Source organism: Schistocerca gregaria, chromosome 4 (assembly GCF_023897955.1).
Source record: "Schistocerca gregaria isolate iqSchGreg1 chromosome 4, iqSchGreg1.2, whole genome shotgun sequence".
Lineage (NCBI taxonomy): Eukaryota > Metazoa > Arthropoda > Insecta > Orthoptera > Acrididae > Schistocerca > Schistocerca gregaria.
This window is the reverse complement of record NC_064923.1, coordinates 576,101,740-576,115,588: the sequence shown is the minus strand read 5'-3', so window position 1 is coordinate 576,115,588 and position 13,849 is coordinate 576,101,740. Positions and strand designations below refer to the sequence as shown.

The 13,849-nt window shown below is 41.9% G+C and overlaps 1 protein-coding gene across 1 annotated transcript in view; it reads right to left on the bottom strand.

The window, feature by feature from the left end:
- Positions 1–13,849, bottom strand: part of LOC126267080 (probable cytochrome P450 301a1, mitochondrial) — a 158,970-nt gene that overhangs the window by 19,077 nt on the left and 126,044 nt on the right. Inside the window, exon 10 of the mRNA XM_049971943.1 lies at positions 8,445–8,526. Coding sequence (XP_049827900.1) covers positions 8,445–8,526 — 82 coding nt within the window. The remainder of the gene's footprint in view (positions 1–8,444; positions 8,527–13,849) is intronic.

Genomic DNA, 13,849 nt, shown 5'->3' with positions numbered 1-13,849 from the left:
ACATGGATAGTATGAACATGTGTAGCAGTAGTTACTTATTTAGAAGTAAACACAGTAGTTACAGGAATGTCTAACTATCGTATATCAACAGTCAATTAACGAACAAGTACAAGTCAGTCCAAATCAATGTCAATGTATCTCCCAGCAACAGCGGTCGTGTTAGTATCTCTTACACCTCGATGTGAATTGTAGTGTTACTGTCCTAAGTGACATACCGGCAGGATTTGCGCTCACTCGCCTCCTACATTTTCACTTCTTAGTGAGTGGATCACACCCCCTCCTAAAAATACATGCAAATGGATTTTAGTCTGGCATATTGTTTTGCTTTAGCTCACCGAATTATCAGTTCTCGGTCTTTGGAATGCTTCCTTCGAGATCCCAGCAAATAAATCCAAACCCAACATATGCATCCTACTTCAACTCGCTCCAGATGCTTACTGCTAGACATTTTGTTGCAGGTAACACTTCTGCTGACAGTGTAGTACAGTATTTCTAGCCATATTGATGTGCAATAGGTTTAGTTACGTTCAGGTCAACTACCAACTCCACCACATAAGTCTTTCCACCGTCTTCGAGACAACTCCACCATCTACAAACAGTCCCAATTCAAAACCAATATACTCCCAGCGGCTACGTAGGGCACAGTGCAGGGTACATAGCACCAGTGTTACCCATTACCCATCTCGCCGAATCTCACATGCTGATCGATTAAAAAATTGCCTGAATAGCTCCATACATAGCTTAATCAACCACTATGTTTCTGGGAGAAACATGACGTTTTCTCCAGAGTTGTTTTTCCGTCACATGTTCAACTGATGTATGGCATCATATACGATCCTAGTAGCTTCCACATTATGCCTTTGCTCCACAGATCAGTCACGTAACACGAACAGATATGGGCTCGCAAGTAGGAGTAGGAATTTGACTGGAGACATACTGCTGCTTACATTAAATGTAGTCCTATCCTCTCCTCGTGTGATGTTTGTCAGAGACCTGTTTTAGCAACAGTAATACCATTTTCGACGAAGGCAATGATGCACCTTTCATGTTTTGTTAAGACACGCTCAGAAGGATAAAGCATTATCGTGAAAATGGGTTCTTCTCTTGTTTTTTCCTACATCAGCTACACTTAGCTCTGCTCTTATTATGGTACCTATGTTTACGCTGTGATCTTAACAGCTCCTGACCTGTGTTGAAGAATTGTATTTTTTTTTAAGTGTCGAAGCATGGAACTGACATACAATACCACCAGTCTGTCAACGTACGCAGTCCTCCATGGGGTAAAAAAAATTTAAAAAAAGGGAAAAAAAGAGAGACACTGGTCGTATCCCAGCAGAGTACTAGTGTTAAGTCTTGTGCTATAGAGTTCATATGATCCGGTAAGAATTGCTTTGCGACATGTACATTCCGTAAGCCAGTAGCGACTAGATTCTGTACTGGGGGATATATTGTAGTGAGAAAAAGGAAATAAGAGTGCTGCCTATGTCCATGCATCATATTACTTTAGTATGAAGCATTACGCAGCAGATGTAATCGGAATTGGCAGTTGAAGGTGCTTGGTTTCTTAACATATGCACTACATGCTGGGTGGAGGGATTACGTCATACTTCAGTAGTTTAATAGGGGGAAATCTATGCTCTCTAGAGGCATTGTACAATATTCCATAGCCAGAAGTATGGTTTATATTAGGAGAAAGCGGTAGGGATGCAGCAGGGATATAAAAATCCATCTAAAGCAGAACTGCCTGACGTTGAAATAGACCATCAATTTGTACTATTGCAATGGCCTTCTGTAGATGACTACCAGCTTATGGATTTGAATAATCAAAATGGGTATGTGCGACTACATATCATTTGAGAGAAACGTTTATATCTTCAACCGCTGAAAAGAATCTGGTGTTTAAAGTTTGATTTATAACTATGTAAATGGACTTTTCGAATTTGATCCCGTCTAAATGATAGCAATATGGACGTATGCGGTATATATGGAACAGAAGACTGTAGTTTTAATCGAACATTTGTTAGTTATGGGAAGGAGTGCCCTACATAGCATCACTGTACTTAAATGGCCCTGACAAAGGTTTGGGACCTATGTTAAATGCATCTGATTCCAATGCACAATAGAATTACTGGGTATTTCATTCTTTCTTGGCAAATTACGCTTTAGAAATTATAATGGAATCTAGATACATGTATATGACATGGAAGACTCTAATTTTAATGAGACCAACCTACCACTGTGCATATGCGTACTACCCATGTGGACATACTCTCATCTAGCTGGAATATTGTACAATAATCGGCCTACTACCGAACAACGAGGGGGATAAAAATGATCAGTGCTGTGATTGAGTCCCAGATGTTTCTTCCCTACCGCTACTCTTGCAGTAGCTCTGAATTACACATGGAGGTGTTAGGATGTTGCACCAGTGTAAATGATTCAATGTGTAGTCAATCTGAACCTCTGTGATACTGTCATATTCGTATTATTGACGTATGTTCCATTTGAAAGAAGGTGACGTATTTTATGCGAAATACTGTCCTGTCAGCGAAGATTCTGAGCGTAGTAATCATAGGAATTCGATAAAAGAGATTAGCACATATACACAGGGACATTTTTACACAGTCATCATTCGATATCGATGAATTGTTAGTGCTTCTGAATTTCTTTGTGCAGTCCACGTATGCTTTGCATCGTTGTGAATTTTCTTCTGTACGTTAGCCTGCTATTTTTCTCATTGTGACAACTCTCTGTCTAGTCAGGGACAGCTGGACGACTAGATAGCCTTCCAAGTATTGGTATAGTGCTGTCAGAATCTGATGAGATTTCAAGAGAATTAGCATGGGTCTGTGACTTCCTGCAACCATATTATGCCATCCGAATTTCTCCCTATATCCTCCATCATACAGATAATCTCCTCCTCCTAGCCAGTCTGGTTGCAATCAGGCACAACAAAAACACTCCTGCTTGGCCACAACCCTTACTAGTAGTCCCACTGAACACCTTATCCTTAGCCTCTTGTAGTTTACAGACTCCCTCCAGGGTGACTTTGTCGCCATCCAAAGCTCACCCATTCTGGAAGCAACACAATGCCAGATGTTGTCCTCGCACTCCCGACCTCCTCGCACAACTCACTGCAGAAGTCCTCGACATAATTTGAAGTGCCCACCTATTTGTCCTTACCACATCCTACACACTGTCCTCATGCAACCCATCCCCATCTCCATCTGAAAATGGTCCGTGATACTTCTGTGCCAACGGGATAGCCTACCAGGAATCTATAGAAACCCAGTTAGGAAGCCACACGCTAACCTTCCGTCAACCTCATGATATACCCCATGCCACAGCCTTCGTGTAGCAGACCTTGTAAGACGCTATTTCGCCCATATCCCTACTAAATCCGTATATCCTCATCACACCACTCTCTCAAACAAGCTGTAATCCTTCTCCATGAATCTCGCCGCTTGTATAGCTTCTTCCTCCAGACTCATGACTAGAATAAATTCACACACCACTGGCAACTACAGCAACACACTAACAATTTACTCAGCATCACAAAAACACAGAGACTGGCGCTAGAGGCCGGTGTGGCCGTGCGGTTCTAGGCGCTTCAGTCCGGAACCGCGTGACCGCTACGGTCGCAGGTTCGAACCCTGCCTCGGGCATGGATGTGTGTGATGTCCTTAGGTTAGTTAGGTTTAAGTAGTTCTAAGTTCTAGGAGACTAATGATCACAGATGTTAAGACCCATAGTACTCAGAACCATTTGAACCATTTTTTTGAACTGGCGTTAGACATGCACCAGACTCGATGCTACACTCCTAGTTAACTCTTACGTGTACTGGAAAGCATTCTATCGACTTGCTGGCAGCTGATCCTTCCCAACAGCCTTCCCTTACCTGACGACCTAAGCACATAAAATCACTTTGTATCCTATCTCTCCGACATTTTCTCCATTCCTGACGATCCTCACTCCGCGACTTCCAATTCCCTACTGTCCATGAATCACATATATCACAGTCCCACCCCACTGCAGAAGTGCCCAAATGTTTTATTCTTTCACCCCTCCTTTACGCCTTATACTCTGCTGATATACCCAAACCACCTCCTCCCATCCACCTCTTTCAGAATGTTGATCACACCACTTTCCTCGTCCTCTGTCCTACGCTCCAGAAATCCCAATGATCCTTCCAAATCCTCCAAAATCACTTAACCTCCTGCTGTAACCAACACCTCCTCAAGATTAACCCCTCCAAAACCAGGGCAATAATTATAGGATGCACTACCTGCATCTTCCGTCTCCATGACTTCTACCTTATATTTATGACCATCTCCTCCTGCTAACTAACACACTATAATACCTTTCACTAACCTTTGACTGGCAACCAACTTGGAAAAGTCACCTGCTAATAATCCAACAGAAAGCCCACAACAGACTAAAACTACCATCTGGACCAGTATGAGGACTTCACCCATCCACTGTCCTTCACATGTAGATATCCCTAATCTGTCCATCCTTTGCTACACTAATGATGCACAGACATCTGCCGCTCCCAAGTCTATAAGCCCCTCCAGATCCTCAAACACTATGCACACCGCCTCACATTCGATATCTGTTTACTTTCCCCCACAAGGATCCTTTACCAACTTATCACATTCTTGCCTCTCTTCACTCAAATTGAAGACCTCTGAACAATCTACACTGTCTGCAAACTCAACTCTAATAATTTTATCTCTTCTCTTCTACTTTCCTACACTCATTTGCAACCCATTCTACCAACACTTTAGTTACACTCCCTTCACATGCTCTCCCAAAGCAACTTCAAACATTTCCCCCTCCCAGATTATGAAGTCTGGCCCAACGTTTATCCATCCTGCTGGGCTATAGATCCATCCCATCCAGTCCACCTTATTAAGGCCTCCTCTTCCTCTCCTCCTCATGTACCCTTACTCCCTCTTTTCCCTCAGCCTTTCTTTCCACACCACCATTTTCGCAACATCTATTAATGTCACCAATTCCACCTTTGCTACACCCCCTCTCTTCTGTCTCAATAGCCACTCCTGTCCCATTGTTGATATACACCAGTCCTCCATCCTAATAACCCCACATCCCTACCCTTCAACTACTGACTCTCTACCCCATGGCAGTTCCTTCCAATTTCTCGTGTCAGCAAAGTGCGTCTTTTAAATAGCAGTGTTTCAGCAACATGTTTTAAATGTGCGCTTGTTGTTTTTCATTTTACCTTTTATTATTACTGTTTTTTAACTACCAGTACAAGAAGTCATCAACCATTTATCTAAAACGCTTCCATTTTACATGTTGTCTTTAAAGAGTTTTAAATTCAATGTAACTATCCCCACTATCTGCTCCCTTTTTTCCGTGTCATTTAACTTCTCATTGTCAACTGGTTGAGGAGTAGGTTGTCTGTACCACTGAGAGCCCTCCCTGCCCTCTGCTCATATGTTGCACGGGGTATGAAATAACAACAAATAAAAAATAGCAGCACATGGACAGTGGGTCACTGTCCTAATATTATTAGCCATCTTTATGTATCTCTCAGAAGTTATTCATTTGTAGATCGCAGGAGGCTGCTACCCCGCACTTCAGCGATGGTTTACTGTGCTGTTATATTTATTAATCCTTCCCACATAGGGTTACTGGCTAGACTACCATCTGGTGCCATTCTGATAGACTCTCTACTTCCAGCAGTTATTAATGAGACTGACGAGAGCTACTCTCTAGTGCTCGATCAATTGCAACAACTCCTACACAACTCCCATGCTTCAGAGTCAGAGGAAAAAATATTTCGATTTTCTCACCATTTTTTGAATTTCCCACCAATAGGAAACGGGGTTTTAGACTGCACCAGTATTTTGGGTCGGCCATCTTGGATTGAGATGTCACAGTTGGACAAGTATTCCAACAACAATTCTCTTCACCTTCTTTACTTCTAAGCACATAAGCAATGTTACAGAGGCTCTTCGTAGCAATTATGATTATCCATAGCGGCTTTGGAGGTTCTGCACTATTCGTCATGATGCTTCGGTTGCGTTCCTGTTACCCTAGGAAGCCAAGTAATTCCAGCGAAATGCTGTTTTTATAGTGGTGAATCGTCTTCAAGGGTCTTCTCTCGTTTTGTTATTTTAAATGTATTGCATTTCCTTCGCTTCTCATCACTTCTTAATCTTCCTTTTCATTCATTTTTCAAGTCCAGTTTCTCACTAGTTTGAAAATAATAAACAACTATTAATCATAATTGTTTCGTCTCCTTCTTGCAGATACATGACTCCTTTCAGCAAACATTTTTTCATTAATATCTTCTTTTGTATCTCCGTTCTCTTTTTTCCTTCTGTCTTCTCTATTATTCGTGTTCTGCCATAGTTGCCACAAACATGATGTTACTTGGTTAGGTACGTATTAGACCGTGTGTTTTCCTTAGTATTGGGAGATTTCAAACTTACGTGGTGGAACGTCTTCGCCGATCTTGAGATTATTCCTTGAATAATACAATAACATCGACGAACACACACTACATTTAATATGCTCTCACGTACTCCTCTTTACTTAAGCATCTGTCACGAATGTCTCTGTTTAATCATTCATGTATTAAAAACTCGATGAACAAACACAACCTAAGAGGTCGTAGAACGATTGTTTCCATACTAAATGGTAAACCAATCCCTTTACTTCCAGTCGCATCCTCTCGATATTCTTCAACACACTTTCCGGAGATATCGGCACTACTCCAAAGCAGCGCGTCGCACTGCAAAGGGACTTTGCTGCTGTCCCAAGCAGGTGTTTCTTCCTGCGCGAGATATGGATGGCGGGAAATCTCAATCTGAAGACGCGTGCTATCCCCAAATACATCGCTCCACGTGCACAGAAAAAACCAGAAAGACCTGCAAAGAATTAAATTTTTCCTACTTCCGCTGCAAACAATACTCGGCAGTAAGAACTGCATAGAGATGCGTTTCCCTCCCACCACAGTAGGCACTGCAAACGCTGAATGTCGAAACAATCTAGTCTGCTGGCTGAACCCGGAGTGACCACCGTCAGGATGGATATGTTCCAATACACCACGAGGTGCGAAACCTTGACGACAGTTGTAGATGCGCACAAAACTTATTCCCGGAGCTTGGCCCCATTTGCAACAGCGTGCAGTTAACATCTCTGTCCAAAGGTACGGTTTGTCAATTCCACTGAATACGTCCGTGACGTTGCCCTGACAAAATTTTCTTCATAGAGAGTGCACAGTGTTTTGAGCATTTTGGACCGTAAACAGCAACAAACGGAAGGTAGCGAAATTCTGCAGATATGCCGAACCCCTCTCGCTGCAGGGATTTCCTTGTTTAAACGGACACTGCTTGCCATAAGAATTACAATATCGCGAATCAGGCATGTAAAAGAAAAGTTAAATTGCCATACTAAGACATGCAGACGTGTAGGATTTCAGCATAACCACTCTAAGTAGGTAACAGCAACGAAATATACATAGTATATATAAGGAAAGATTATGCAGCGAGTTTCTCATTCAAATCTGCCAGGAAGTTTCATATCAGCGCACACTCCGCTGCAGAGTGAAAATCTCATTCTGGAAACATCCCCCAGGCTGTGGCTAAGCCATGTCTCCGCAATATCCTTTCTTTCAGGAGTGCTAGTTCTGCAAGTTTCGCAGAAGAGCTTCTGTAATGTTTGGAAGGTAGGAGACGGATACTGGCAGAAGTAAAGCTGTGAGTACCGGGCGTGAGTCGTGCTTCGGTAGCTCAGATGGTAGAGCACTTGCCCGCGAAAGGCAAAGGTCCCGAGTTCGAGTCTCGGTCGGGCACACAGTTTTAATCTGCCAGGAAGTTTCATATCAGCGCACACTCCGCTGCAGAGTGAAAATCTCATTCTGGAAGATTAAACTGGTAGATCGGATAACTGGTGTAGAGATACTGATTCGAGTTCGGAAGAAAAGAAATTTATGAGACAATCTAAGAGAAGTAACTGATAGGGAGGGTACATCTTGAGATATTAAGGAACGAATTTGGTAATGGAAGGATGAGTGGGGAGTCAGAAGTTGCAGAGGTTGACCAAAGCTTGACAACAGAAAGCAGGTTCAACTGGGTGTAGTCGCAGTAGTTATGGGGAGATGAGGAGATTTGTACAGGTCAGTCTATAGTGGAGAGCTGCATCAAACCGCTCTTCGGACTGAAAAACTCCATAACAACATTCACTGATATTATTAGATGCCATTGCATATGGCCGAATTTCATCCCTATCCACCCAGTCATTTTATTTCAGGTGATTCTTGGTCATTTAGTAAAATGAGAGATACACTGTCAGGCCTGCTAGACGATTACATCAAGTTTCTCAGTCCTCACGGGACTGGAGCCGCTACAGGACACTGGAGCCAGTCCTAGCTGGGCAAGGCGACAGACACTTGAAAGCCAGCTGCGACTCACCCCTCGGGGAACGCGGAAGTTGCTGAGCACCAGGTCGTCCACCAGGACGCGCCGCATGTTGATGATCGAGACGGGCCGCAGCCTGCAACAACAACCACAGAGGTTGTCAGGTCGTGCGAGCTGACACCGAGCACAACTACATACTACATGCACTACGAAGGGGTGCAATTGTGAAAACGCACCGAAAAACACCGATACAGGACTTTTATATGAGACTAATACATAGTATCTTGCAGCATAGACGTATCTACGTCTCCATAGATGGTCTGGTTCCACTGTCTAGATGACACAAGTAGAAACACCTTAAGCATGATGTGGTCTGGCCGACCCTCGTCAAATATTCAAATGAGTGTGAATTTATAAGGGACCAAACTGCTAAAGTCATTGGTTCCTCTTAGACTTACACACTACTTAAACTAACTTAAGCTAAGAACAACACACAAACCCATGCCCGAGGGAGGACTCGAACATCCGGCGGGAGGGGCCTCGCAGTCCGTGACAGCGCGCCTCAAACCGGGCGGCCACTCCACACGGCTCCTTATCATCATTTACATCAATGACGCGCAAGCGATGCAGCACAGTACATGTAGATTACAAGCAGATGACACGTTGTTTCTCACGGCAGTATTTAATATCGGCCAGATCATTAACAGAGCAGAGCGCATGCAAACATGGACAAAAGAGAACAATAAACGCTGACCCGAAGAAAACGGCCGCATTGCGTTTCACAACAAACTGAACTTACAATACTCCACGTACTTCGTAAAGGAATTCATCAGTTAGCGACGACAGGACAGCTAGGTGTCCACCTGGATAGATCGCCGGCCGGGGTGGCCGAGCGGTTCTAGGCGCTACAGTCTGGAACCGTGCGACCGCTACGGTCGCAGGTTCGAATCCTGCCTCGGGCATGGGTGTGTGTGATGTCCTTAGGTTAGTTAGGTTTAAGTAGTTCTAAGTTCTAGGGGACTAGTGACCTCAGACGTTAAGTCCCATAGTGCTCAGAGCCATTTGGACCACCTGGATAGATCACTAATGTTCACAAAAAACACAGTGGAAAGGGAGAAATCAACTTACAAAATGCACACGACGCGGCCAAAACCATTTTCTTCCACCAAACACCTTAATCCAAAGAAGAAATTTTTACTTCATTAATCGACAGTCTAGCCAATAATTTTATATGGATACTGTGACGGTAGGTCACATACATGGACATTTGGAGAAAGGGAAAGGAAGTTTTTGTTATGAGACGTGTGAATTATAAATTATTTCAAGACTGTGTACCTGTGCGCGATGTATAACAAATAGTAAAGAACGTAAGTTATTATTATCAAAACACAAATATCGATGTAATTAACAAAACACTGTTTTTTTGTATAATCTCTGTGTAACATAGGCCATGAAGATCAGAGACAATTGAACTATCTCTACTGTTTTATTTCGTCTAGCAGTAGGCCGCCATTGTAAGGCTGTCTGATAATTAACCTAAGTTTTAACTGTATTTTGAAAAATATAATAGAGATTGTCATTAGAAAGTGTGTATTATTGACTTAGTTGTCATCTCTCATGACTGCAACTATTAATTATAATTAACAAAAGTTTTACAGAACTTCGTAGTGCCGGGAGTTCGTCTCCCCTAGCAGGATTTAGTTGGCCATTACGCTGACTGTATTATTTTATTAAAATATCATGTCATAATATTAAATGTAAGTGGGAGAGACTTCTCAGTTTTGATCTTTCATTAATTTCATAGTTAAAACGAGTCAAAATAGATTTGGTTTATTAATATTTAGAATACTGAGGGAGTTCAGTATGTTCCATTTTGGCCGCCTAACGGCAGACGAGATTCTCTCCACTTTTGACTTGCAAATCATGAACAAGATATATTGAAAAGCATTACATTCCGCAATATCTCAGTTAATCTTAGCGTAATTTGCTACATAAATAACCAGTAGTCACTGAGACTCATATTAATAATTACATTTTGCGTAATAATATGGATATTTTCATTTCTAAATAGCCGCACTCTCGCAAACTATTTATTAGAAGGCGGTGAATCGCGCGCTGTGTTTAAAAAATATTATATCGTACGTACTTCGGGACAGCCGATGTCCGTACGAGTGTTATCGCGGGGTAAGTTAATTAAAAGTCTCATGCTAGCCCACGATATTTAAAGCCACCCCAACCAAAATCATAAAATATATAATCATAAAAAATAAAAAAATACACTTTTACACCGTGATAATACGCAGCTAGAGGAATCACCTGTGAAGCTGATGTTAAATCCCTGCGAACGCTGCAGAATTGCTGCCTGAGATGTTCAAATGTTTAAATGTGTGTGAAATCTTATGGGACTTAACTGCTAAGGTCATCAGTCCCTAAGCTGAGCAACATGGCGGCGGTTCGGTCACGATCTGGGCAGCCATATCGATATATTCCATTAGCCCTGTAGTTCCTCTGCATGGTCACATTATTGTCAAGAATTATGGACCATTTTGGCTGATCAGTTTCAACATATGGTGCAATGTTTGTTCCCCAATAGCGATGCTGTATTCCAAGACTAAGACGGTAGGGCCCTTTTTCGTTCAACACTAGTTTTGTGAGCAAGAGGATGAACTGTCGCTTCTCCTCTGGAACCCACAGTAACAAGACCTCAATATTACTGAGCCTTTGTAGTCTGTTTTGGAGGGAGAGGTGCGTTATCGCTATCCACCTCCATCACCAGTATCTGAACTTGCAACAGTGTGTTTGAAAAGGGACATTACAACTTTAAAAATTCATACAAAATTTATGAAAAGGAGATACAGATCTGGATTTAGTATTTTTTGTAGTGAAACACATCAAGATGTTATATGTGGCTTCCGTTGGTTTTTCTGTACACTTCCCATTAGAAGTCAATTTTTTCCCAAAGTCACTGTAGCATTGCAGGTATAATTTGCTCAGTGGCGGCGTAAATTCTTTCTCAAAGTTCATTTAGAGAAGCATGCACAGGAGGTACAAACAAGTCAGGTCTGGGGAACGTGGGAGCCATGCAATTGGCGCATCACTGCCATTCCATTAACCTGGAAAGCGGTCACTCAGAAAATCCCGTATGTCAGCCAGATAGTGGGCTGCTGCACTATTTTGCATGAAGTAAACATTTCCTTCTTGGTCATCCTCATCGATCTGTTGTATCAAAACTTGTTGTAAACTTATCCAGGTACGCTATCTCGTTGATGCTTCTCTCACGGAAAAAAAGGGGCCGTACATTTTGTTCTTACTCAATGCACAAAAAACGTTCAGTTTACGGCTATCATGAACATGGTGTAACGCTTTAAGTGGATTTTTCACTGCCTCACATCCTACATTTATGTGTGTTAACCTTGCCACTTAAGAAAAGATGCTTTCCCAAGAACTGTTCATTCTCACGCAATCGATTTAACATATCCATACAGAAGTTTTTGTGAGCAATTTTATCAGTGTCTTTTATTGCTTGTACGATTGTCAATCTGTACGGTTTAAAATGCAAACGGTTTCTCAACACACGCCAAACAGTCGGATGTGGGATATGCAGTTCGCGATATGCACACCGGTTCGATTTGGTAGGACTGCTGACAAAACGATGTCCCACTCGCTCAACGACGTCGGCAGATGTTCTTGGACGACCTGATGATTCTCATGTCATACCGTTTCTACAAAACATTTATGCCACTCATAAATTGCCTACTGGGAGGATCTTTAGCATACTTGGTACGGAAATTACACTGAACTGTTGTCGCCGACTTCGATTCTTCAAACCAATACATACAGCTAGCACGCTTGGGTCCAGTGAATACAACCATCTTTAACGCAACTGCGACTAACACTCTTTACGATGCTAGCACTCCCGAACTACGTGAAACAAAACTTGATGTATTTCCCTACAATGGACACTACAATTACCTCTGTAGATACTACAAATAAATTTGTATGAATTTTCAAAATTGTAAAGTCCTTTCTTAAACACTCTGCATTTTACAGGAAGAATGGTATAAAATAAGATTTATATTTATTCATTCCGTGACGCCTGGAAACTGTTTTGAGTGCCTACTGATTCCCTACACCAAATTAGGCATTGTAATATAATGTATTCTCTGTTTTCCATATTACTCTCGGTCCGCTGTAGTAGACCACAACTCCATGGTACTCAATGATAGACCACATACGCAGTATTGTTAGCACACTTCGCCATGTCGCACGTACCAACACACAATCTTGGCACAGATACAAAATCTCTCCATGAATAACAACCAGAAAACTAGCAAGAGTCAGTGAAGACTAATCACAACATCGCAAGCGATGATCCCATCTACATGGTTGGCGTACCCTCGAAGGATTACAATGTGCAAGATGGGACAGGACGACAAAAAAAAATTTACCCCCAAACCTCACACACAACGAGAACAAACCTTCAAAGAGAGACAGTCCTGGGCAATACAATACACGAAAACAACGCACAGAAGCTTCAAAATTCTTATCCGACACTTCAGCACTATCTTTCTGCTATGCTGCCGTGTCTTTATACAGCAAACGGTGGTTTAAATATAGAGTGTAGGCAAGAATCTGGGGCTTCTCACTCGAAGATCATGATGTAGGTCACACTAAACACTCCAGGGTATAGAGGGTAATTTAGTCACCATTTTCAGTCTGGATGAGAATAATAATTCTTTCTCCAGGTGTATTTGTGTATACAAACTATGCGCTAACGAAGTCAAAGCTAATACGCTTCATAATCAGGTACCTGTATCTCAAGAATCAGTCATCACCGACGCATGGAAACAATTGCATGCATTACACATGTTTGAAAAAAGAACAATAGTACTACCACACTATGTTCAATCTTACAGCTAAGGTAATTTATTCAACACATACTTCCCATGATTTATTTTTCGTACCTCATGTTTTAGCTTTGATAGCGATGAAATATGTATTTCATATCGATACATTCAAACGTATATCATAATTAATAGCGCAGACTAACATGACTTAAATATATGATAATAGATACAAAACAGCACCGGCGGCCTATAATATGGTTGAGTCCCAGTCGTGGAAGACGACGTGAACATATTTTTAGTGTAAAGGTTTTCAGACCGCACACAGACCTGCCCATGTTGATTTGTTCTTCTTACAGTCTTTTATCTCAGTCACTGTAAGAGTTGGACAAAAATACAGAAACAAATAAAAAACACATTACCATGCATAATACAGTGCAACATGCAGGCTTCGTTAGCATCTGCATTTATGTTCAAGCATGCATTTCTCACAGTGTTTCCGTATTTTTGTCTTGTGCATGTAAGTTTTTTTTTTTATTGGCTGATGGAAAAGGGTCATGTGCATAGCAATATAGATTACAGAATTATATTATCTACACAATGGTTAAAAATTAT